This window comes from Euprymna scolopes, chromosome 4 (genome assembly GCF_053919585.1).
Source record: "Euprymna scolopes isolate OS-2025 chromosome 4, ASM5391958v1, whole genome shotgun sequence".
Taxonomy (NCBI): domain Eukaryota; kingdom Metazoa; phylum Mollusca; class Cephalopoda; order Sepiida; family Sepiolidae; genus Euprymna; species Euprymna scolopes.
The window spans coordinates 179,421,539-179,449,444 of record NC_136485.1 but is presented as its reverse complement, the minus strand read 5'-3'; the positions used below and the strand labels follow the sequence as shown (position 1 = coordinate 179,449,444).

The window sequence follows — 27,906 nt, the reverse complement described above, 5'->3', positions numbered from 1 at the left end:
TGTACCACGCGTTCAAGATCAAAGGAGAGAGAATTAGAGAGAACTTTGTCATTTACGGCCTTTGATGTGTTGCCATAGATGGTCGTGTCATCAGCATAGATGTCAACGAATGATTTATGTATGTGTTTTGGGAGATATTGATGTAGATCAGGAAGAGAGTTGGGCCCAGTATGGACCCCTGGGGGACTCCAGTATTAATACTGTGGGCCTCAGATTTCTGTCCATCAACCACTACTCTTATGAACCTATCAGAGAGAAATGATTTAATGATTGAGAAAACATTTCCATTAATACCGTAGCTGAAAATCTTGTAAAGTAGGCCTTGGAAATCTTGTGAAGTAGGCATCTTGTTTTACCCGCATTTTTCAATGACTGTTGGAATAGATACATTGAGAGCATTGCCAAGGCTGCTGCAAGGAAGGTTGGCTCCCTCTACCGTGCTAGAAAACTACTTACGCCTGCCAGTATCCTATACCTCTATAAGGCAACCATTCGCCCATGTATGGAGTACTGTTGTCACATCTGGGCTGGTGCATCTGCTGCTTGTCTCTCGCTTCTGGACAGGGTTCAAAAAAGAGTCGCCAACCTGATAGGTCCTGAACTGTCATCTAGGCTTCAACCTCTGTCCCATCGACGAGATGTTGCATCCCTCTGCCTGTTCTACAAATACTTTAATGGTGAATGCTCTGACGAACTGCAAACACTTGTACCTCCCCGACGTAACTACCCCCGACAAATCCGACAAGCTACTAAGTCTCATCCCTTTACAGTAGAGATCCCTAGGTGCAAGAAAGCCTTTTACTCCAATAGTTTCTTCCCCAGAACTGCGGGTCTTTGGAACTTCCTTCCGGGATTCTGCTTTCCCAACTGCAATGATATGCAGAAGTTCAAGTATAATGTTAATAAACATCTTTCTACTCTTCTCCCTTCATAATGACCCCGCTAATTAAGTCCCTAATAGTAGCCCCCTGCTTCAAAGTGGCACTGTGCCTTGTTTGGGGTGAAAATTGAATAAATAAACAAAAAACAAAAAAAACTATTTTTAAATTTTAATTTCATAGGTGATTCTATATTTAAATAACGAAAAGATATTGAATTTCAAGTAAAATCAATAGCACCTATGTAATTGTTATGTCGCAAATGGTAACATATCCAAAAATTACATAAAGTTAAAGTTAAAAAAAGTTATTTTTTTTAAATTCACAAATTATTTATTAATGTTTTGTTTATTTATGTTTTCTGAATAAATTCTGTTTGTTATACATGGTTTTTCTACTGAGTTAATTTCCCTTTGCTTATATGTCACGTGACTAAATATGTCCGCCTCATATTGTTCGAATATGCTTTTCTTCACATATATACACCCACACGTACACACGCACATACGCACACACACACACACGTCCGCATATACACATCCTCATACACTCACATTCATGCGCATACACATGCTAATGCACACACACACACACACACAGCTGTGACGTCACTTCCTTTAAAGTGAAAGCCAGACATGCGCAGTCAGAACACTGACCCCAGTATAAAAGTCAACAAAACCTGTCAACTTCCCTTTTTCGTCCGGACCAGCGTTCGACCTGCTGAGTCGACGAACCGACTGCACGCTCTAACGTCACTTTCGCTGCTACTGTAATGTGGGGTAAGCGCAAGTACACTTTATACGCTTTCTCTCTCCATGAACTGGATTGACTTTCTCACTCTATCTCCCCTTCGGCTTTGGTCCATTAAAACAGACATGTGGTCGACTCTCTACTGAGCTTAACCCTCTCTTTCTACAGGCCGGCTTTCCACTTCCTGTTTCTCTATTGCATTACCCTTTCCTTCCACGCGCGTAGTTGTCAACGGCTGAATGAACACGTGTACACCCAAGGATTTCATTTCTCAACAGAAAATAAACGACATGTTTATTTTATTCCAGCATTTGAATTCTTTGTTTCCTTCATTCAATTTGTTTCATTATTTTTTCTTGTAGCAAGTTTAGGGTATTTATATCCTGGCCCGCAACAATATCAAAGTATTTTTACCATTATCAGAACTGTTTTTTTTTACAAATAATTAAGTTTATATCGTATCGTTTTCTGTAATGTTTGGATATGTTACTATTTGCAACATGGTAATCATGTAAATACCATTTGATTTACTTGAAATTCAATATTTTTCATTATTTAAATATAGAAGCATCTTTTATTCATTGTAAAAGTTGATTTAAATATAGAAGCACCGTTTTATTCATTGTAAAAGTTTATTTAAATATAGAAGCACCTTTTTATTAATTGTAAAAGTTTATTTAAATATGGAAGCACCTTTTTATTGCAAAAGCTTAATTTTGTAAATAAAGTCCGTTTTTTTAAGTCATTCATTTTCATATACTGACAGCTTTCATTCATTTCAAAAATTTTTTTTTAGATTAAAAAGTTCATTTGAAAAAGTCATTCATTTTAATTCATTTCAGAAAAAATACAAAAAGTGTCTGTTGCAATTTATTTCAAGATCTTAATCTATTATAGAAAGGGCAAACGTCTCTGTGTGTGTTTGTATGTCTGTTAAAAACTTTCCTCGTGTACACAAACGTGGCATCATTATCCAAAAAATATTTGAGAATTGGAAAAAAATCATATATTACTTTGTGTAGAAACATCGGTTTCTTTGAAGGCGGGGGGGGGGAGGGTCAGATAAAAACTTTGCTTTTGACACGATGTGCAAACTGTGCATGCATGAATCATTGATGCATTCTTTCATTTTAAATCCTGGGCACATTGATAAGAGCGTTCGTTTCTAACTTCACTTATGTGAGTTTGTGCCCATTATTTATTTATCTAATTTTTTTTTTGTTCCCGAAAAAAAAAAAATTGTTTTTGCTTTCGCTTCTGACTGATTACACCCGAGTCCCATTTTTTTTTAAACGTTGCTCCCTTCACCTGCTGTCACAATTTTTTTTACCACTGGGCAACATCGGTCCCCCTCCCCCGCTAGTCTATTATATAAAGGAATGATGTCTGTGTGTTAGTGTGTGTATGTGTGTGTTTGTCTGTCTACTAAAAACTTTTGTTAGCCGCATCCGACCGGGTTGAAACTGGTACCATCTGAAAGAGCAATGTCTCAGATGCATAATATGTGAAAAATTTAAACAAAATTAATTCTGTGGTGGTCAACTGAACCACTCTTTGGAAAGGGGTTAATTTTTTGTCTCACTGTTTTCACGAATCACGCACGTGTATCAAACTAAAACTATGTTTAAAAACCTTATTTTCAACATCATGACGTCATAAGCATTCATGTTCGTTCTTCCACATTTTATGTCCGAGCCTGCCTGCACGGCTCATTTTTATTTTTTTTTACAGTTGTACAGGCACTCGCTGCTATTTTAATTGAAAGAAATGTTTATTTGATTCAATTATTTAATTCTTTTTTTTGTGATGGGGTTCCAGCGCATGGGCAATCAAAAAGTGCTCAATATCCAGAGAATAGTTTCTCTTTGTATCCCTTTTGCTGAAATATCTGGTGAGAAGGTTGTCACATACTTCTTTTTTTTTTGTGCGATAATATTTTTGCATTTTTATCTGTTCTTTTATGTTTTAGCTTCTTGTGGGGATATCAATGAAAGTACTCAATATCCTTAGTATAGCAGGTGTGTCCAAAACTAATTTCATGTCCACCAGGGCAATGCCGGGTGTTTATGCTAGTCTATAATATAAAAGACAAAATATGTATGTGTGTGCGTTTGTATGTCTGCCAAAAGCTTTCGACAGATGCGTTGGACCATGACAAAATTGGTATTGTTTTAACGCTCGATGTCCCAGACGACAAATATCGAAAAATTGGCCAAAAAAATTAATTCTTTTACTGTTAACTGGGCAGTTTTTTACAAGGGAAGGTCACTTTTTCATCCACATTTTTCCAAGCCATTGTAACCTCATGTCAACGATGTCGCAAAAAACACATTATTTTGATTGCCCGTGACATCACAATCACAGTGGGCGCATCAATAAGACCGTTTGCTTTTTTTTTTCACCTCTTTTTCCTCCTGCGCTTTTCAGGTTTGAGCCTTCCTACTACTCCTAATTTTTTTTTTGCGCTCACGATTTTACTTTTTTTTTTGCTCAACCAACACTCTTACACACACCCGGGCAATGCCAAGCACCCCATGATAATTCTTACTTTTTTTTTTTGCGCTTGCACGGGTACGCACTGCTATTTTAAGTTGTTTTAATTAATTATTTTTTTTTAGGGCTTTGGTTATATACACCTCAACACACCTGGGTAACGCCACCCACCCAGGTTAGTCTAATTTATATATATAAAAGGCGAAATGTGTGTGTGTGTGTGTGTGTGTGTGCATGTGTGTGTGCGTGTGTGTGTGTGTGTGTGTGCTTGTATATCTTGCACCTCAACTGACCGGTTTCCTACAGGGAGGGGTCGTTTTTTTTGCATCATCATTTTTTGAAAGTCATCATATCGTTGTATTTGTTGCAGAAAAATAATTGAAAACGACACCCGCCTGTTCTCTAAAAGGCTTGGAGGACACTTGTAGCTTAAATCTACTCAAAATGGTTTTGTCCTTCCAAGACAAGAGAAAGATGATCGTACGTCTAAACATTAAAATCCGAACTGTAGAAATCCTTAGATGCTAAAAAGCCTTCTACTCTAATAGTTTCCTACTTTGACCTGCTAAACTTTGGAATTTCCTCCCTGTTTCTTGCTTCTATGATTGTACTAACCTGCGGAAGTTTAAATGTAATATGAACAAGCATCTCACTGTTCAACTTCTTGCAGTCTTCTGTTAGACATGATCCCAAATAGTAGCCTCTTACGCCCAACCTTACATGCCTTGTTTTTGGAGTGAAAAAAAAAAAAAATTAATAACATGAAAGTTTAAAGATATATTGCACAGTGTCACACAATGATGGACTACACAAATTATTAATGACTATATCCAAAGCGCCCTGGATAGAGTTTCACATTAAAAATCAGTCTAACTTTGACCTTAAGTGAAGGCAAATATATAAGGACTGTATAGATTAATTATATCTATCCAGAGTATCCCGTTTTGGGGAGCTATATGGCATCTCCGACATGGAGGGACAAAACAAAGAGAAATTGTACAAGTTATTTATGTCCTCATCTCTTTAGGGGGAGGGGCATATCTTCTATATTGAAATTTAACCTAGTGTCAAACTTTACCCTAGTGGGGAGGAGTTAGTAAATAGAGACTATATAGTGCTCCTTTTGGAGTCCTACATCCTGAATTAAAAGTCTAACTTGTGTGTGTGTCGTGGAGTGAGTGGAGCTCAGTGTTGCCAGATTGGCTTTTTTAAGGCCAAATTTAACGAGTTTGACTTCTTTTTTTTTTTTTTTTTAAGCAGCTTGGCCTTAAAAATTGTATTTGGCCATTTTTTTTAAAAAATTTACCTACATTTTGCTTTTTTTCGGATTATTTTACAAAAAATTTTTATTTGATTGTAATTATCAAAGAAAAAGTTCTAATTAATTTTTCAAGCAGTTTAGTCTTTAAATATTGTTTGGGCCTTTTTGAAATTTTGGCTTTTTCTTTACTATTTTGCGAATTTATTTATTTCAAAATCATACAATATATTCAGAAGTTCGAAAGCAGCCAAGAGAGAGAAGTTCGAGGGGAGTTGAGTTGACAGTTAGAGTTGGAAGAGTGAGTTAGGAGTTGGAAGAGTGAGTTAGCCGAATCCCTTTTGGAAGTGAATCAGAAAGGAAGGCATGACAATGTAATTCTGCAAGGGAATCGAATCCCTGATCATCTCATCCAGCTGAAATAATAAATATCATCCAACATCATGGGTCTACGTTCCAACCTTCCAGAGGTTGAAACCCAATTACAGGAGACAAAACCGGACATATTCTTTCTAAGCGAAACTGGAATAGGGCCGACTACTTCCCTAGATGAGTTCATAATTACTGGATACTCTAACTTAACATCTAAATCTGACCCCCAAGATCGCCATGGGCATGGAATATGTGCCTACATTAAAGATTGCTTTCCGTGTGGTAAGGATATCTCTAGAGAAGACCCTAATTTACTTTATATATGCTTCCGGGTAGCACTTGTTTTTACCACTGCATTTATATTTGCCCTCTATCGGCCCCATAACAGCGGAGTTACTATCTTTAAGAGTATATTTGAGAAAATAGACCACATCCTGCCTGCACATCCCTCGGCTAACATCCACATCTGTGGTGATTTCAACGTCCATAATGTGGAATGGCTGACCCACTCAAATAAGACAGATGATGAAGGGGAGGTTCTGTCATAATTTTGCCATTGCCTATTACCTCACTCAGATTGTTCGCGAGCCCACCTGTGTGCCCGATACTACCGGTCAGTATGCAAGCCTTCTAGACCTTTTTCTCTCAACTTCCTCTGAGCTATGCTCATTCTGTTCTTTCTCCTCTAGGATCCTCCGACCACTCCGTTGTATCAGTTAAGATAAAAATAAAATGTAATAAGTCCCCATACGTACCCCTCCACCATACTGTATACCAATACTCTATGGCTGACTGGGATAGCTTCCGTACATTCATATCTGATCTACCTCTACATTCCATGTTTAAAAAGGATGTGTCGTCTATAGTATCAGACCTGACCGCATGGTTAATTGTAGGCATAAACCGATTCATACCATCTAAAAAATTCCAACAAAAACCTAACGGCCAGCCATGGTTTTCCCCAGAATGTGCTGTTACCATCGCGCACAGAAATCACTTTTTCACTAGCTACCAACGTAATAGATGCACTGAGACTAAAGCTGCTTTCAGAACCGCCAGCAACCACTGCAAAAGAGTAATAAAAAATGCAAGAAAACTATATGCTCAGTCCGTCAAATCCAAAGTAGCTGATCAGCGACTTGGTTCCCACCAGTTTTGGCAAATAACAAATAGGATCCTGAACAGAAGTGTACATTCTATCCCAGCCATTATCAATGGACCTGAGGTCATCTCGTCAGCATCAAACAAAGCCAAACTATTTGCCAAGAACTTTGCAACTAATTCTACCCTATGCGATGAAGGCCATCAACTCCCCATATTTCCTCCTATAACACACAACACGCTAGGTAACATACAAATATCTGTGCATGAGGTCGCCAAGCTAATCAAGAACCTTGATTCCAGTAAAGCAACTGGTCCTGATGGCATCCCAATTATAGTGTTAAAAAAGCTTCAACCAGAACTTGCTCCCATACTTACGAAACTGTTTAAGCGTTGCCTTAAGGAGAAGTGCTTTCCAACACCCTGGAAAACCTCATCAGTATGCCCTGTATTTAAGAATTCAGGTGATAAATCATCTCCTTCTCAGTACAGACTAATAAGTCTCCTGTGTGTCATGAGTAAGTTGCTGGAATCCATATTAAATAGAGAAGTAGTCAACCACCTCAGCAGAAATACTCTTCTTAGTGACACGCAATATGGTTTCCGTTCTGCAAGATCTACAGCAGATGTGCTAACGGTTATATCTCATAGGATTAGTGAATCTCTTGACAAAGGCTTCCTTTCTAGGGCAATTGCTCTTGACATATCAAAGGCCGACAAGGTATGGCATAAAGGCCTACTTCACAAGATTTTCAGCTACGGTATAACTGGAAATGTTTTCTCAATCATTAAATCATTTCTCTCTGATAGGCTCATAAGAGTAGTGGTCGATGGACAAAAATCAGAGGCCTGCAATATTAACGCTGGAGTCCCTCAGGGGTCCATCCTGGGCCCAACTCTCTTCCTGATCTCCCTAAACACATACTTATATCATTCGTTGACATCTATGCTGATGACGCGACCATCTACGGCAACACATCAAAGGCGGTAAATGACAAAGATCTTTCTGATTCTCTCTCCTCTGATCTTGAGCATGTGGTACAGTGGAGGAAGAGGTAGCTGGTTACCTTTAATGCATCTAAGACCAAGCTCCTATCTCTACATCATCAATGCTCTGATCCCCATCTGGCATCAATTGAAATGGATGGCTCTCATCTAGGAGAAGCCCCATGTTTTGACAAGCTTCTGGTCTTGACCTTTACTTCCGATCTGAAATGGAACACGTACATCAAGTCTATTGCCAAGGTCGCTGGAAAGATGGTGGGATCATTCTACTGCTCCAGAAGATATCTCACTACTGATGTAATTCTCTCTATATATAAAAGCCAAGTACGTCCAAGGATAGAATACTGCTGCCATATCTGGACAGGAGCTGCTAAAAACAGCCTATCCTGCCTTGACAGAGTACAAAATAGACTTTGTGGCTTAGTGAGGGATGCCCTTTTCTCTTCCCTGCAACCTCTCTCCCACAGAAGAGACGTTACGAGCCTATCTTTATTTTATCATTATTTCCATGGCAGGTACTCGTCTGAGTTCCAATCTCTGGTCACCCCCCCCTCGCCAATTTTTCACGAAAAGCACCCGTCTAGCCGAAACCACTGTCAAAAATTTTCCCCACTCCTTATCTGTGCCAAAATTAAAACGTAGATTCCATGAACAAAGCTTCTTTCTTAGAACTGTACGCCTGTGGTACTCTGTTCTGTCTGCCTGTTTCCCACCTGACTACAACCCGGATGTCTTCAAGTCCAACGTAAACAAATTCCTGATGAACCGCCCCCTTAAGTAGACACTTTATTTAATCTCAAGACTAACGTACTGGACATGCAATAACCCTCATCCCTGAGTGGCTTCCGGGTCCTGATAAGTGGTGACCACCTTGTAAAAAAAAAACAAACAAAAAACTCAACGAACACTCAAGTACACTTCATAAACTAATATATTGAAAAGTATTAAATTCAAACTTCTAAAAGTTAAAATGATTGACACCTGCTCTGATATTTAGCAGAGAGGTAATCGATATTGGCTAAATATTGATTATTACCACGGTGGGTATATTAAGATGAATATAGATTATGAAGAGAGAGGAAACAAACGCGTGCTTCCAACTATGGTAAAATCCAGAGTGATTCAAAACCCGGATGAGCCAGGGGCCGTAACTCCTGTGTCATTCGGTTATCTCCCTTAATACTTATAAGAAGGTCATGACATTGTTTTTTTTCTTTCTTTTTTTAAAATTTATTTATTAAACACCAGGAAAGTTCATTCAAAGAGGTGACTGTATTCTCTTGCAAGGATGCGTCCAACTTACTGCAGAAGGACACGTTTGTTAACCTAAGTGAAAAGAATGACAATTATGATTATTATTCTATTCTGCAGAGATTTTATTTTTATTTATATATATATATTTTTTTTTTTTTTTGGGGGGGGGGGGTCTTGTCTGAGATCACTGGGTTTCACGTATGCTTTCTTATCAGCCTATCGCTTTGTTGTTCTCTTGGCTTGAGTGCCACACTTCTTAATACTGGGTCTTCAGCTATAGGAGTGTCCAGGTGTGGCAGGCGGTTTTTCATGGTTCAACCTAATAGGATTGAAGCTAGGAGTACTCCAGTGGTGCAGTGTGGTGTTGTTCAGTAGCCCAACAGGAACTTGAATAATTCCTGCTTTCAGCTTTGACCTTTTATTTGGGCAGCTTTGATGGATTTTTTTACAGTGCGCATAAAGCATTCTGTTTCAGCCTGGGGCCATAGAGGCGTTATCTTTCTGTGTTTGAAACTGGTGATGGAGGCATAGGCTTTGAAATCAAAACTGTTGAATGGTGAGCCACTGTCCGTCTTGAAGGATACTGGTATCCCGAATTTGGCAAATACCTTGTCCAGGCGGGGTATGAGATGGAGTCTAGAATGTCAACCACAACATAGTGTGAGTATTCATCTGTGACAACAAGCAGATATTTCTCATTCTGGAGATGCCTGAAGTCAGCGCTGACTTCTGTCCATGGGGCCGTCAGTAGTGGGGATATTTGTAGTGGTTCTCTTGCGCTTGTGAGTGCTGATCTGGCAGGTGTGGCAGTTCCTGATGTTTTCTTCTACTAAGGGTTGCATGTTTTTAAACTAGAGTTTTTCCTGGAGGAGAGCCATGGATTTCACAATGCCTTGATGTCCTGCGTGTGCTACCTTGGCAGCTGTTTTCTAGTGTTTCAGGCAATACTATCCAGCGCCCTTTGAGGATGATGCTATCCTCATGTGCTAGCGAAAGTTCAGCACGGTTGGCATGTAGGTGTGAAATGTTGCTTTGACAGCATACCATTTGTTGGTAAGAATGGCTTGAATAACAGTGGTGAGAGTCTTGTCTTACTGCAACTTCATCAATTGTCATTGCTTTGGGGGTTGAAGTTGATATATTTTCTGCTATCTTCTGTTCACTGTTACTTGGTGGCAGGTGTATTCGGTGGCTGCTGAGATAGTTGGCTGGGTTATCATGGCCTGGTCTATATGTGAAAGTTAAGTCATAGGGCTGTGTTCTCAAAACCCAGCGTACAATGCGTGCTGATAGTTGGGAACGAGTGTTATTGACAATCGCTAAGTGTTTGTGATCTGTGTGGACAGTGAATGGGGCTCTGAAAATATATATGCAGAAGTGTTCACGTGCCCATGTGATAGCAACTGCTTTGTGTTCCATTTCGGAGTATTTTTGATACACTGTGGATAGTGCTCGGGTACAGGGCTAGCATTGGTGTATATTTCGGTGTGTTTGTTCGGGGCAAAGTATGAGAGTGAGCATGCTTTACTCAAGGCATCCTTGAGGGTTTTTAAACATTCCATGTGGCGTTCAGTCCAGGACCACTGTGTGTTCTTTTTTGTCAACTGACATAGTTCATGGATCAGGGTTGCATAGTTTGGAATGAATTGTGCACCACAGAAGTTGGTCATTCCCAACAAACTTCTGACTTCTGATGCATTTTTGGGATAGGCTAATTCAAGGATCCTTTTAATTTTGAGGTCATTTGATGCCTTTGTTACTGAAAATGTGTCCGCGGAATTCCAATGATCTCTTGTTATACTCAAATTTGCCACCATTTAGATTGAGTCCTTTTCACGAATATGCTGGAATATTGCACAGAGGTTTTGATCATGGTCCTGCTGGTCCAATCCAAAACAAAGGATGTCGTCACTTACATTGATGGCTCTCTAAATCTCTGGCAGAGGTGACACTGATAAAATAACCTTTTACCTGTACAGACCAAAGTATGTTGCAAATTTGGTTATATATTGGAATTTTCAGCTAGTTCCAACTGATTGTAAACCTGGGTGAGGTCTAGTTTGCTGAAGATGCTCCTAATAGAATGGTTTTCAGCTCATTAAGTGTTGGGGTTGGATGTTGTTCCCTTTTGCTGCTCTTATGTTGATGCAAACTGATTTTATTTGGATTCTTTTTTAATATGACTACAATAGGGCTGAGTCCTTCTGCTTTTTCAATCACCTCTAATTTCTCGTCTTTCTGTATTAACATTTCTATATTCTTTTCTCACATGGAAGAGGACTCTGCGGTATCTATGAGCGATGGGTGGTGTGTTCTCATCCATGTGTAGGTGAACATTTTTTCCTTTGAGTTTACCCAGGCCAGTGAACAGGTCTGCGTAGTCCTCCAGAAGTTTAAGAGTAGAGAGTGAGCTTTTTGTGTCAGAGTTACTGATACGATTTACTGGGAGTTTGCTTGCTAATATTAGTTTGAGCTTTTTACACATTTCTCAGCTGATGATAGGTTTTTCTGGGCTCTTTATGATGTGTATGTCAGCTTGGCAAGAGATACCCATAAACCAAAATTGACCGAGAATTGGAGGGGGTTTCCTTGGCACTGAATCCAGATATCACAGTTTTTGTGAGTCAGAGATAAAATGTTTGCTCCAGGTGCTTTCAAGTGTCATCGCATAATTCATGTTAGTTCATGTAACGTCATGTTTAAGTTCATAAGTCCTTTCTAACAGACTTTTTCTGACAGACTTTTTCTGACAGACTTTTTCTGACAGACTTTTTCTAACAGACTTTTTCTGACAGACAGCCTGTTATAAAATTTGACTTTATTTTGGTGTCTGTGTTTGCGAAGTGGCACACAGCTGCTGCCTTTTTCAGTTTCCGATAAAACTTCTCTATGTTGGGAATGGTCTGTTTTGTTTTACGAAATACAAATCTGTTGTATTCCATATTGTTTTGTGCATTGAAGTGACTCTTCACAGCCGAGAGGAGTTTATCGAAGTGAGTTTCATTCTCTCCTGGCTTCGTTTGTTCAAGCAGTAGTGCGTTGATAAGGCCATTCATATCTTTGCATACAAAATTTAGCAGAAACGCTTTTTGTCTTTCATCATTAGCTACGTCATGAGCCACAAAGTAGTTTTTTTAGTCTGCTGATGTATTTTGCCTACTTTGGTGTTTTGGGTTCCGAGTTGCAGTTGAATTCAGGGTAACATGACAAAGCGGCCATATTTATTTTTTGTTTTCATTCTGTTGTTTTTTTGTTTTGTTTCTGCGTAAATGACTATCCTCATTCGCCAATGTGATGTTTAGCAGAGAGGTAATCGGTATTGGCTAAATATTGATTATTACCACGGTGGGTATGTTAAGATGAGAGAGAGTAAACAAACACGTGTTTTGAGATATGGTAAAATCCAGATTCAGAACCCATAACTCCTGTGCCATTCAGTTATCTCCCTTTTATTAACATAATATTTACAAGAAGGACATTGCACCTGCATTCGAGCTGGCAACATTATCTCCATTTGCTCAAAATATGCATGCTTAAGACCATCAGAACCAAACAAATTAAATTTCGTCTCATCAGACTATAGGCATGGTTCCAGTAATCTATTGGCTTTGTTTACATGTCTTCAGCAAATTGTTAGCGGGCTTTCTTGTGTATTACCTTCAGAAGAAGCTTCCTCCTTGGGTGACAGCTATGCACACCAATCTGAGGAGTACAAAGATAAGTATGTCATGCCTACAGTCAAGCATGGTGGTGGGAATCTCATGGTCTGGGGCTGCATGAGTGCTGCAGGTACTGCAGAGTTACATTTCATTGAGGTAAACATGAACTCCAACATGTACTGTCAAATACTGCAGCAGAGCATGATCCCCTTCCTCCAGAAACTGGGTCGCAGATCAGTGTTCCAGCATGACAATGACCCAAAACACACATCCAAGACAACCACTGCTTTACTGAAGAGGCTGAGAGTAAAGGTGATGGACTGGCCAAGCATGTCTCAAGACTTGAACCCAATAGAACATCTTTCGGGCATTCTCAAGCAGAAGGTGGAGGTGTGCAAAGTCTCAAATACCTGGCAACTCCGCGACGTTGTAATTGAAGAGTGGAATCGCATTCCAGTGAAGCTCTGGTAAACTCCATGCCCAGAAGAGCAAACACAGTTTTGGATAACGATGGCCACACAAAATATTGAGAGTTGACATGTTGTATGTTAATACTTTTCGTAACGGATGTACTCATCTTTGTTGCCAGGGATTTAGCTTTTAATGGCTATATTTTGAGTTATTTTGAGGGGAAAATAAATTAACTCTGTTATATATACTGCAGACAGACCATTTTTCATTGTGTCAAAAAATCAATATTGTTCCATGAAAAGATATACTTAAATATTTTAAGAAATGTGAGGGGTGTACTCACTTTTGCAATACACTGTAGATAGATGAATTTTGTCTAAAATTTGGTGTTTTATTAATTAAATCCAGGACATTTTTAGGCCAACGTATGAACATGCTGAAAAAATTTAGGGGAAAACCCCCATTTATTTTAGAATTTAGATTGAGGGATCAATTCCACATATAAGTTTAATGTAAAATAATTGCTCACCTTCTGTCTAGATAGCATTTGAATGACATCTAATCATTCTAGTTAAATCTTAGCTATAAAGTATTTTTGGGGGTGTACAGTAGCCACCTGTTTGTGGTAGGGTTAATGGATTTTTTTAATCGTCGTAAAAAAGACAATTTATCTCCTTTGTTAAAAAAAATCTAGTTATATACTCTTAAAACACTATTCCAATAGACAATCACCCCAAAATAAGTGATAAATTTATGTTAAATTTATATGCAAAGCTAATCCCACGCTCTAAATTCTGAAATAATTGTTTCTGTTTTCGGGTTTTTTTTTAACACGTAATCACCTAAAAAAACGAATTTCACATTTTGGGGGATGTATTTAGTATTCATCCACAAATTTATCAACATTTATTTAAATATGACATTATTGCAGGGCCAGTCGTCCGGGGACAATCGACCCAACGACTAACAAGGTAGACACAGGCACACGGTAAACAGCAAAAAGGCAAAGAAGAATGACAGACACGGGTTGTTTGGTTAAAGACGAAGATTCGCCTTTTATTTTTTTAAAGGAAGCAAAAAAAAATGAATCGTTGGATCTGGTTGCTGGTCGTCTGGAAGGCCGCACGTCACTGGAGGCTAAGGTCGGGAACAGGTACTCTAGACGTAGTGTGGTTCAGGGTTGTTCACTGGGTCTGGAGTGATCAGCTGGATGTCAAGGCGGTCCGGAATGGATGGTGGACACTAAGACGGAGGAGTCAGTGTTAAGGAACGTGCAACACTGAGAACGGAGGGATCAGTGTTAAGGAACATGCAACACTGAGAACGGAGGGATCAGTGTTAAGGAATGGACCACCCTGAGAACGGGGGGATCAGTGTTTGGGAATGGACAACACTGAGAACGGAGGAATCAGTGTTAAGGAACAGACGACACTGAGAACGGAGGGATCAGTGTTAAGGAATGGATGGCATTGAGAACAGACAACACTGAGAACGGAGGGATCAGTGTTTAGGGATGGACAACACTGAGAACGGAGGGATCAGTGTTAAGGAACGGACGACCCTGAGAACGGAAAACACTCAGAACGGAGGGATCAGTGTTAAGGAACGGATGACACTGAGAATGGAGGGATCTGTGTTAAGGAACAGACGACCCTAAGAACGGACAACACTGAGAACGGAGGGATCAGTGTTTAGGAACGGACGACCGGCAGGGAGCCAAGTGCGAGCAAGGTGGCAGGTGAGACTACAGGAGACACCAAGGGCTGAAGAGCTGCAGGAGTGATCTGGAGGCGCTGGAGCGAGCTGGGAGCACTGGAGACTGGAAGTGAAGTTCGCCGCCGGTGGGTCTCAAGAAGCAAGCAGTGGTGAATCGCATTTGTGAAAAACTTATTAGCCCTGATAAGGACTGTTTGAACTCCTGCTCAGAATGGCTACTCCTGCTGCTGGTGGGTTCGGGCAATCTGACTGGTAGCGTCAGTCATTGCTCCCTGGGCGAGTTCGCCGACTTGGCCAGAATGAGCTGTATTCATTTTGCCGACGTAATATTAGTGAGGTTGGTCCCCATGAAAACAAACAAACGACTCTATTTAATTCTTGAACGAAATTTACGCACTCAAGAGTAGATTGGGAGTTTGTTGATTGCATCTAAATTAATTTCGTCTAAAGGGTAAAAATTAAATCGCCTGTTTTGTTGGTGTTTTGTTGATATATGTTCGTGCGTTTCACTTGTGCTTAGCCGCATGTTTCACTCGTGTTTTTGTCGAACGTTTCACGCGTAGGTGGTGAATGCACTCGTGTTTGGAGAATGTTTCACTCGTGTTTTGCAAACGTTTCACTCGTGTTTGGTGAATGCACTCGTGTTTGGCGAATGTTTTACTCGTGTTTGGCGAACGTTTCATTCGTGTTTGGCAAATGTTTAGCCGGTAAGAGAAGGAGCGGGGGGGGGGTGAAGAAAGAAAGAAGGAGAAAAAAATGGAGGCGGTGATTTGAAACCACAACAACATTTCCAAATAATATTTACTGTTCTCTAGTACGCTTTAAAAAAATAACATGTAAACTGTAGAATGTAATATTAATATTGGTTAACACAAGTGTATTTAACTAAAAAAAAGATTTAATTTCTCCCTAAAAAGCATAAATAATTTCAATTTGATAGGGAACCTTTTTCACTACTAAGAAAACAATATGAAACTAACTAAAAAAAACACAAATATTTAGGAGCTAACGTCTTCAATATAGCCCAAAATTAACATCTCCAATATAGACATTTTTTATTTATATAGTGTTAATGAAGAAAATATTCCAATTGGCGTTTTGGGCAGTTTTTTTTTTTTTTTTATTCCTAAAAGTGTGGCTTCAATTTTCGATTTGGCCTTTTTTTTAGCCTTTTCTCCGAAAAAATTTGGTTTCAAACATTTATTAGTTTGATACTTCTGGTTGGTGGAATCAAGCAAATACTGACGTCATATCCGGTTTGAAAGCACGTGCACATTTTAGCGCCATAAACGAACATTTTGATTAAAAGTAGTATCTTATTTTTATCTTGTGACGGGATGCTATTCATCGGAGTGTGTTAAACTACAAATTAATCTTTATTTTATTATTTATTTGTTGAAAAGTTGTCATGTCACCTGGAAACAGCAACAACAAAACAAACAAGTCTAACGTAAACAAGTTTTTGATGAGCCGTTCCATATAAGTTAACAAATTTACCGAATCTCCATTACTAACGGTTACTGTATTGTCCAATTTCTACTGTACACTCTTTAACCCTTATCCTCGAGTGGCCTCTTGGCCTTGATAAGTGGTGATGCCTATGTAAAAAAAAAAAAACCCATACCGACATTGATTTCACGGTATTTTTTTAGATTAGGTCCACCTCCACAATTTTCTTTTAAATTACGACTTTTATATGCTGAATACGGAAATCGCATTGAACTTTTGCAGAAATTAGTAGTTATCGAGATATAAAAAGTTGTATTATGCATTGTATTCTTTGGCGGCCGTCTTTGTTACGCGCAAAGACTTGTTTATGGCGCACGTAAAAAAGATGGCCGCCAAAGAATACAATGCATAACATTGTGGAGGTGGACCTAACCTGAAAAATTTACCGATTTCACTTCGAATATTGGCAATGAATGGTGAAGATTAGTGGTTTCTTTAAAAAGTCAAATAAAATTAGTGTTTAGGCGGACACTGAGAGTTCAAACCAATATAATATTACATAGTATAAATAGAGAAAAAAGACGTAATTTTTTTTTTCGTCTTGAGCAAAAAAGAAACATCGAAGCTCAGCAGAGATTCCATTTTGCGAGAATCACGATTCTTGTAACATTTACACACTCAAAAAGTTTTTTCCGATTACATGCGTAAATATTAAATAGATTTTAAATCGAAATAGTTTAGGCACCGCCAAAAATGGCCGCAAAATCAAGTTGTTGTTGTTTTTTAAAACTAAATTACATTTATTAAAATCCATTATTTCTGAGTAACTTTTTTTTTCCAGAAAGATAAAACCCTGAATTTTATCATATAGAAAACAGAATAATGTAAAACTTTTTCTACTATTTTTAATTCAATTTTAAATGTTAAATTTTCCCAAAAAGTTAACAATTGACATTTTTTGTCTTGCACAAAAAACGTATTTAAATATTTAAAAAAAAGGGTTTTTGAAATAATTAATTTATTTATTTATTGTCTAACTAAGATTTAGGATGATTTTCTAAGAGAATATGCAAAAATATTATAATATAAGTACCGGAATTTCAAATAATTCCACTTATTCATATAGGTAACCAGATATTTCGCATCTACGTAGAGTTCAGATCGACTCTGTTTACGTTTTCGTTTTGATAAGAAAACTATGGAAGACCAAACAGGCCAAAAAAACTTATTTTTCAGTGACGAAAATTTCAATGTATTATTAAGCTGAGGCTGGCCAGTACCAGATGGGTGACCATTTGTATGAGTTTGGTTTTTAATGTGTATGTGTGTGGGGGCTAGGCTCCCCAAAATGGGGGGGGGGGCAATTTAAAGCAGAATAAAAAAAAATTATTTCAGCGCGTTTGGTCCACCGTAGTCGAAAGGCGGCAAACGTTTTCAAACGGGATCGAAAAAAATGATGCTATTTTTAACACAAAGGGCACAATATTTATCGAATGTTTTTTTTCTGTATCGATTATTCAAAGCATGCCCTGTTTAATAATGGTCATGCATTATTCGGCTCGCTAAAAAAAAATTGTTAATTTATTTATCAAAAATTTTAAAATGGCTTTTTTCGTATAAATATTAAAAAAAATTTTTTTTTTGTTTTGCTTAACTTAAATTAATTATTTTACTTAACATATTCACCGAATTTCACACTTCAAAACTCAAAAGCGGGATAATTAAACACAATCGAAGTTCTGATATTCAGACGTCAAAATAAGGTATGCAAACAATTTTTTTTTTTTTTTTTTTAATCTATAATTCTGTCTGTTACAACAACACAATATGTTTTGTTCAGTTTCAGATGATTATTTTAAGCATATTTGTTCCCACTTCAAAACAAGGGGGGGTTTTGTAAGCAAAAAAATATATATATATAAATATCGTTTATGAAAAATAAGTACACTGTTATAAAGTTCATTCTTCTCCTAACAATCGCTGAAAATTTCGTATTAATCGGATAATTACCTGATTTTTGGTAGATTTTTAAAAAGACGGTCCGTCAAAAAGTACTGACCTGCCCCCCCAGTTTTGGCGGTGCCTAAGTTCCTCAATCAATATAAAAAACAATATAAAATCAAAACAAAACTGTTTTTATCACATTATGTTTACGCCGCTGTACTGTTACCCAAATATTTTATACGACTCAACCTACTTGAGCGTGGCCTACATAAATAGAAGGCCGACCCACTAAAGCCGCGTAACCTGCCTACATCGCAGAATAAAGTACCATGGTTACAATTCGGCGATAGACGACTATAAATGTTTAAATTCTCCAAGAAATTACCGATCGATTTATAAAACTGATCCCAAAATGACTATTTTCTTATCCGAAATAGAAAATGGTGAAAATGCACAGGGGGAGTCCCCCTGTGCATTTTCACCATTCAAGACTTATCTTTAAGAAGTTGAGTAAGGGGAGGTTGAAAATAAGAAAATGCCTTTCGGAATAAACATCCTCAACCTCCCAATGTTAAGAACGGCTTTCGGAATAAACACCCTTTGCAGGTTGGGTGCACATTGACTGCCTTCGAGTGGTCCCCCACCCCAGTGCACTTTCACCAAATATTTTGCATTTGGACACGTGCAATTAAAAGGGAATTTTTTTTTTTTTTTTTTTTTGCAAGAAAATAGTGTAACGGAGTTTCATTTTTTTTTAAAGTGTACTTAATTATTTTAAAAATACACCCGTTTTAAAATAATCCTCGTAATAGTAATCGCCTATCCGTAGCCATTGTACGACGTCAACAAGTTCGGTGATTTTTGTGGAATGGCCTTCTGTTTACGTAGGCCAGCTTCGAGTCCGTGATAACCTAACAATCAGTTAAACTTGAATATTTTATGAAAAAGAAAAAAAATGTGAAGTCTTAAAATTTTTGACCTTGATGATCTGACCTAAGAAGATAAAGACAAAAAACTGATAGTTAAAAAGTTTCACCATTAATAACTTGATAAGAAACGTGCTCAGATGCATGCCAACCACGTGTTGAGATCAGTCATAAATTATGAAACCATCAAACAATAATTGAACTTTGTCTTGGCGTCATTTTGTTGAACTCTTTGAGAGAAGAAGGAAAAAAAAAAAATGTCTAATTTAACTGAAAATCCTACCGAAGTTGGAAAATCTAAATATACCCGAAAGCATGCAGGTAATTTTTTTTTTTTTTGAAAAGTTTTAAGTTTGATGTTTATCGGACCCGATCAATGTTCCTAAAATGGGGGAGAAAAAAAATCCATTTATTTGCGTTTTGGTATTATTGAACACCATCTGATGAGATACTACTTTTTTTTTTTTTTTTGTATTATTTTACGTTCGTATATAACAAAATATTTTTTTTGTAGATTTCGGTGTGCTAAAAATGAATCTGCAAACCGTTTCCATCGCAAAAAAAAAAATAAATAAAAAACAAAAAAAATAGTTTTCATGATATGAAGAAATTACTTTTTCGAAAAGAGGCTGATCACTTTTCCATGTAAATTTAACTTAAAATGAGCACTCACTTTCTGGCCACCTGTATAGTTTAAAATAATGGTGTCTCCCTTGCATTTGGACAGCAGGTGCGCGAAATAAGATGGCGCCTCTAATTTCGACGATAAAGTGTAGGAGCATCAAATTTACTTTCATTTTTTTTAATTGTCGTTTCTATTTTATTTTTAATTGTTTTGGAATTGTATTTTCTTGTAGTATGTCTTCATATACTACGAAGGAGGTTCCAAAAGTAATGCCTCCTATTTTTATTCCGCCCAAATGGATCAGAACGGATTGCAAATTGCATTGTTATGATGATAGGACTTATGTATTAATGACCTGAAAGTTTCATCTCTCTTGCAGATACTGACAGTGTGAGACCTTAAGCAACCTGTCATGGACGTACATCAGAAGCAGAAATGTGGGTGCTTATGTATTTTTGGTACCGCACTATTTTTAAATAGTTTTTTCAGGTTAAGTACGTCGAAGGATGGAATACTGTTGCCATATCTGGGAAGGAGCTGCTAAAAACAGCCTATCCTGCCTTGACAGAGTACAAAATAGACTTCGTGGCTTAGTGGGGGTGGGGGATGCCCTTTTCTCTACCTTGCAACCTCTCTCCCACAGAAGAGACGTTGCGAGCCTATCCTTGTTTTATCGTTATTTCCATGGCAGGTGCTCGTCTGAACTCCAATCTCTGGTCCCCCCTCGCCAATCTTTCACGAAAAACACCCGTCTAGCTGAATCCACTATGAAAAATTTCCCCCACTCTATATCTGTGCCTAAATCAAAACGCGGATTCCATGAACAAAGCTTCTTTCTTAGAACTGCACGCCTGTGGAACTCTGTTCCGTCTGCCTGCTTCCCACCGGACTACAACTTGGATGTGTTCAAGTCCAATGTTAACAAATTCCTAATGAACCGTCCCCTTAAGTAAACACTTCATCAAATCTCCACACTAACGTAATGTACTTACAATAACCCTTATCCCTGAGTGGCCATTGGGCCTTGATAAGTGGTGATCACTGTGTAAAAAAAAAAAGGAAAGAAAAGTTTCGCGATATCTTTTTTTTAATTAAATTGTTAGGTGGAAGCACAGAATACTTACAAAACATCCTCCTCTCCCCATATTTAGAATGGCTTTCTATATAATAACGTTATTATTTCAGCGCTCTGTACCAAAAATACATGAGTACCGAGATGTGTCATTGAATTCCTCCATGCAGGAAAAAAATTGAATCGATTAACATTCACCGGCGCTTGTTGAACGTGTACAAAACCGATGCAGTTGATGTCAGTACAATTAGATGGGTTCGTCGATTTCAGAGGCTAAAAACGAATCTGCAAACCGTTTCCGTCGCAAAAAAATAGTTTTCATGATATGAAGAAATTACTTTTTCGAAAAGTAGGTGATGACTTTTCAATTTAAATTTAACTTAAAATGAGCACCCACTTTCTGGACACCTTAGAGAGAGAGAGAGAGAGAGAGAGAGAGAGAGAGAGAGAGAGAGAGAGAGAGAGAGAGGGGGGGTCATTTTTTGTGTGCTTATTGGCTAAAAAGTTTTTTGTTTGATTTCTTGGTGCTAATGCAGAGAGTGATCCGCGCTATTTTTTAAATCGTATTTCCACGTTTAATTAAAGTTTTGTGATATGTTTTTTATTCAATTGTAAGGTTAAAGTACAGAATAGGTACAAAACACCCTCCCCTCCCCATGTTAAGAATGGCTTTTTAAATAACGTTATTTCAGCACGGATCACTCTCTCATGCATGAGTATCGATTTCTTTTGCATGATATTAACCCCTGAACTCTGGGACTATTTTCCATTTCACAGCCTAACCTTCATTTATGCTACGCGCGAGCATAAACGAAGTCTGTTAAATGTGCACTCGCATACCAAACTGCTTTGTTACAGTGTAGTATTGGCGAAAAATTAAAATTGGATGGAAAACAAATAGTTTTCCAAACATTAAACCATGTAATTCTATATGTTATCAGGGGGGTGCCATTTTGTACGCGCAAGCGCTGCAATATGGTCTACTGATTCCATTAGCAACGAACAAAACACAGTTGAAATTAACATTTATATAAAGCGTAAATGTCAAAGCCGGGCGAGAGTGATCTTAGGATTATGACATCATGATCTGAACATATATATATATATATATATATATACTTTTGACGGTAATTCTTGGCCTGAAGACGTAATCCCCCAACGTGGGTGATTACAGAAACATGTATGCACATATGTAGCCATTAATGTTTGTATAAATAAAATTAATATACCTGCTCTGTTCACTCATTGAGCACTATTTTGGTAGGCACATGTTGTTTCATTGGATGTACTTCTAGGAAACTAAACTCTACTGGCTATATATATATATATATATATATATATATATATATATATATATATATAACTACTTCATTTACTCACATAAAATTAATATACAGAAGTATAGATTTATGCGTAAACTTTAAGTATTTACTTCAAAAGTGCTCAATGCGTAGGTAGAGCTAGTTAGTAATTTATAAAATATATATGGCGATTAAGCTACACTGAATATTCGGCGTTTCATCCACTCAAGGATTCCTCAGGCTTATACGCATAAGCCTGAAGAATCCTAGAGTGGATGAAACGCTGAATATTCAGTGTAGCTTAATCGCCATATATATTTTATAAATTACTATATATATATATATATATATATATATATATATTTCCCCAAAACCTCTGGCCTTAATGGAGGAGAGACTGAAACTTGCTGCTATGGTTTCAAATGATCTGAAATAATAGCAAGGGGAGACTTGATTCCAAATCTCTCCTCTTTTGGAAATTGAGTACGATTATAAATATCTCCAGTATCAAATAATCCTTACACGCTGAAATTTACTTTATGTATGAAAACCAAAGAGGGAGATATAGCATATGAAGATATTTGGAATCAAGTCTCCCCTTTCTGTTATTTCAGATCATTTGAAACCATAGCAGCAAGTTTTAGTCTTCCCTCCATCAAGGCTAGAGGTTTTGGGAAATATGAGATATTCTGTAATTCATATGCAAAACTAGGAAAAACAAATGACTATGATGAAACGTTTTTTGGCTGTAAACAAGTGCCAAAAATAGGCCCTGGATGATGGATGATCCCTTTAATGTGCGACGTTAAGGACAAATGTTACATAGGTCACTATACAATTCAGGTCATGAAGAAGTTAAGTGAAATGTGATTTCGCATATCAGTACAGTCAGGAAAGCAGGAAGCGTGGAGGAAATTTCAAAGTCTAACAATCCAAGAGAAGAAAATCTATGTTGCAGGGTATGTACATTGAGGGATACAAGTGCGATGAGTTCATCAGAAAAAATTCCATTAAAGTACTTGTAAAACAAGCAGATAGAGTCAACATTTTGGTGATGGGACAGGGATTGGAGCTTAATTGACAGAATAGGACCTATTAGATTGAAGACTTTATTTTTGGACTCAAGTGTGAGGGACTAGTGGTGAATGCACCAATCCAGATGTATAAGATGCCTTCAATAAGTTTCCAGACTTTTTTGTACAGGCATTTAAAATTGTCGTAGACTCTTGAAAATTCAGTATGCTATTGATACGTGTCTCATGAGATGGCTGACCAATTTTTCAGGTTCAAGTGAACAACTACAGCAGGAATTGGAATACACCCTAAAGCCTAATTATCACAGTTGGTGAATTTCAAAAATGCAGTCTAAACGTGAGAACAATTTAGAAGAACAATATGCAATAAAATTCTATTTTAAATTTTGAAAAAATATCACAGAATTGTATAGAATGCTTCAGGCTGATTTTGAACCACCTTGCATGAATCAAGCATCAGATTTTGAGTGGCATAAGAGATTCGGGGAAGGCAAGGATTCTGTGAGGGATGATGAGAGGTGTGGGAGGAGTAAGGCAGTCAGAACACCAGAGTTGATTGACCAAATAAAGAATTTCATGAATAAGGACCGTCATGTGTCTATAGAGACAATAAGTGCACAGTTTGATGTCAGTGTGGGAACTGTACACACAATTATTCACGAGGAACTGAAGATGCGGAAGATTTGTCCCAAGGGTGCCCCACCCTTGTCACAGACTATTTGACCAAGATAGGCATCAAGACAGTTCCTGATCCTCCCTATAGTTCAGACTTTGCTCTCTGTGACCTTAAATTATTCTCTAAACTCAAGGAAACCTGAGGCTGTCATTATGAGACAATTGAGGAGATGAAAGAGATGAAAGGACGAGGGTCATTGACATGTTCACACAAGAGGACTTCCATGGGGCCTTCCAGAAGTTGTTGAAACATTACAACAAGTGCATTGCAACTGGAGGAGATTACTTTGAAGGGGACTAGAGTTTCATGTGTGTACTGTCAATAAAAGTGCTCATGCGAAAAAATCTGGAAACTTATTGAAGGCACCTTGCAGCAAAAATCCTCCATGCATGACGAATGGTGGATTTGTATTGATAAAGAATCTTTCCAAACAAAACAAAAAAAGACGAAAAGCTTATTATACACGTAAATTGTATAATTTGTAAACGTGTGAAAATCACTGTTAAAACACCTGCTGTGCACTATTTGAACTGATAATGCCTTGAAAACAGGTCAGCATTTTATTGCTTTATTTATTATTATGTATAAAATATAAAAAAAGGTCAGAGAAATTAGGATATTTTTTTAATAGTTGGTTACCCACTAAAATATGTTCTTAAAAATGTGAACTTTTCAATTATCTGTGAACATAAAAATCGCATTTTTGAGATGAGGATTGATTTCTTATATTATTTGGCTTCTTCGGACTACTCTTCTCATCTGGAGTGTTATTTCCATGTTTCATGTAATCTATCTATTAGGTTGGTGCAAAAACAATACCGTTTTCTCACATATATTACTTTTATATATGACTAGCAGGGGTGCACGACGTTGCCCGGGTGTTTGGAGGTGTAAAAAAAAAATAGTTTTGGTAGGCAGGTAGACTCGAACCTGAAGCCTTGAGGTGAAGGCGGAAAAGAAAGTGATAGCTTGATAGCTTACTGCGACGTTACGAGGGCAGCAGAAGTGAGAATAGTTTAAATTAAATGATTAAAAAGTTAAGTGACAGATGCGTAAATTTAATGAGGTCAAACATCACGCCATAGGGGGAATGAAATCACGCACTTAACTTTGGTTGCGAGGCAGTTTTTTGGTTTTGTTTCCCCAAGATGTTGAGGGAAAAACTAGCTCCCCATAAATAGGGGAGTGTCCAAATGAATAGCAATTGTCTGATATGATGGGTTTTCCCTGCATTGATCAAAGCTGATTGCTTTCTTGACATCCCTGGCATGAGTGCCAGCGAGCTTTGTTTGCTACGGATTCAGTTTCGCTTTTTTATACGGAAAAGCTAAACAAACATGCGGAGAGCAGGAAATACTGCAAAAATAGCGTGTAAAAATTGCTCAAATAAAAGATAGGCATGACCTCCTTTTGTAAATCAGAGATATTATAATCTAGGGAGTATATAAAAAGTTGTAAGAATTTGTGACCCCCCCCCCCCCCGAAAAAAGCCTTTGCCGGACATACAAAAAATGTGCACACACACACACACACACACACACACACACACACACACACACACACACATTTTCGCTTTTATATAATAGATTTCTGAATTAATTCATTGATATATATAGTCAGGTTATATATCATTTTGAAGTGCGTTTTTCATTCTAATGGTAGTGTTATTCATTACTGTTCTTAATCTCTTGATTTTTTTGCAGGCTTTTTCGATAGCATAGACAAAATTCTAATCCGCACAATTTTCTTGTTCAGTTCAAACTAGACCGAAAAGCTGCCGAGACAGCTCGTGATATCAATTCTGCATTTGGCCCAGGAACCACTAATAAACATGTGGCTTAACAGTAGCTTAAGAAATTTCACAATGGTGACGAGAGCATCGAAGATGAAGACAGTTGCAGCCAGGTGACCGTGGTTGGTAACGAACATTTCGAATATCTTAAATGGAACACGTACATCAAATCTGTTGCCAAGGCCGCTGGAAAAATGGTGGGATCTTTCTATCGATCCGGTAAATATCTCACTGCTGATGCTATTCTCTATCTATATAAGAGCCAGGTACGTCCAAGGATGGAATATTGTTGCCACATCTGGGCAGGAGCTGCTAGAAAGGACTTGTCCTGCCTTGATAGAGTTCAAAATAGACTTCGTAGCCTTTTCTCTTCCTTACAACCTCTATCTCACAGAAGAGATGTTGCGAGTTTGTCTCTGATGTATCGTTATTTTCATGGAAGGTGTTCAACTGAGCTTCAATCTATGGTCCCCCCTCACCAAACTTTCACAAGAAACACTCGTCTAGCTGTACACACTATCAATAATTCCCCCCACTCTTTATCTGTGCCTAAACCTAAACGTAGATTCCATGAACAAAGATTCTTTCTTAGAACTGCATGCCTGTCGAATTGTCTTCCATTTTCCTGCTTTCTGGCTGACTACAATATGGTTGTGTTCAAGTCTAATGTAAATAAGTTCTTGATGAGCCGTTCTATATAAGTTATCAAATTTACCAAATTTTCATTACTAATGATTATTATATTGTCCAATGTCTACTGTACACTCTTTAATCCTTATCCTTGAGTGGCCTCTTGGCCTTGATAAGTGGTGATGCCTATGTAAAAAAAAAAAAAAAAAAAAGCCTTAATTGAAGCCGATCCTCATAAAACCACACGAGGAGTTGCTATTGAACTTGAGATTGACCACTCCAACAGTCGTTCGCCATTTAAAGCAAATAGGGAAGTCAAAAAAGTTGGATAAATGGGTGCCACATTAATTGAATGATAATCAAAAAAATCATTGTTTTGAGGTGTCTTCTATGCCCCTTCTGCAGAACAAAAACAATCCATTTCTAGAGCGGATTGTGATGTGTGATGAGAAGTGGATCCTCTACGACAACCGGCGATGTTCGGCACAGTGGTTGGATGCAGGAGAAGCTCCACAACACGTCCCAAATCAGAAATTGCAGCAAAAAACGGTTATGGTGACTGTTTGGTGGTCTGCGGCTGGTCTCATCCATCACAGCTTCTTGAATCTGGGCGAAACCATTACGGCGGAGAAGTACTGCCGACAAATTGACGAAATGCACCAGAAGCTCCAACGTATGTGCTTGAGATTGGTCAATATGAAGAGACCAATTCTCCTCCATCGCAACACTTGCCTGCATGTTGTTCAACTGACCCTGCAGAAGCTGAATGAATTGAACTCCAAGACTCTGCCTCATCCGCCATATTCACCAAACCTCTTGCCCGCTGATTATCACTTTTTCAAGCATCTCGACAACTCCCTGCGCAAAAAATGCTTCAAAAGCCAAGATGATGCCGAATTGGCCTTCAATGACTTCATCACTTCCAGAACTCTAGATTTCTATGCTAATGGGATAAACTTGTTTCTCGTTGGCAAAAATGTGTTAATTCTAATGGTTCTTATTTCAATAATAAAGTTTATTATGAAAGAAGTTATGATCTTTTGAAGTCGAATGTCAAAAAACAACATTTTTTTTGCACTAATATAATATCTGTCTATCTATACCTATCCCTCTCTCTCTCTCTCTCTCTCTCTCTCTCTCTATATATATATATATATATATATATATACTAGCTGTACCCTGCCACGCGTTGCTGTGGCTTAATTTCGTGTAATGGAAAATTCTAATAAAAAGAGGAAATGCATGTTTCTTATATTCTTAGTACAGCAATCCACTCCAAAAAGTTAAAAAAAAAGGCGAAAATAAAAAAAAAAATATGGATATCTTGCAAAATTGGATCCGGATCTTCGGGAGTTACCATCTATCATGGCTTGGGCTCGACCAACATTCAGTGGATTAAGCCGTTGAATTAACCATCGAAACGCTAAATAGTTTTCTTTTTTATTGTATTAAAAAATGTGAGTTTTTAATTAATATTTGGGTAAGGGGGGGGTTACTATACACAGATTCGAAAAAGTTGTTCAAAAGCGAATAAATGAAAGCAAAGGTAAGGTAAATTAC

General features: G+C 37.8%; 1 protein-coding gene across 1 annotated transcript in view; it reads left to right on the top strand.

The window, feature by feature from the left end:
- Window positions 1-18,819: 18,819 nt before the first annotated feature.
- The window catches only part of LOC145270423 (methionine synthase-like), a 164,358-nt gene continuing 155,271 nt past the window's right edge, over window positions 18,820-27,906 (top strand). Inside the window, exon 1 of the mRNA XM_080126066.1 lies at window positions 18,820-19,537. Coding sequence (XP_079982192.1) covers window positions 19,474-19,537 — 64 coding nt within the window. The 5' untranslated portion in view covers window positions 18,820-19,473. The remainder of the gene's footprint in view (window positions 19,538-27,906) is intronic.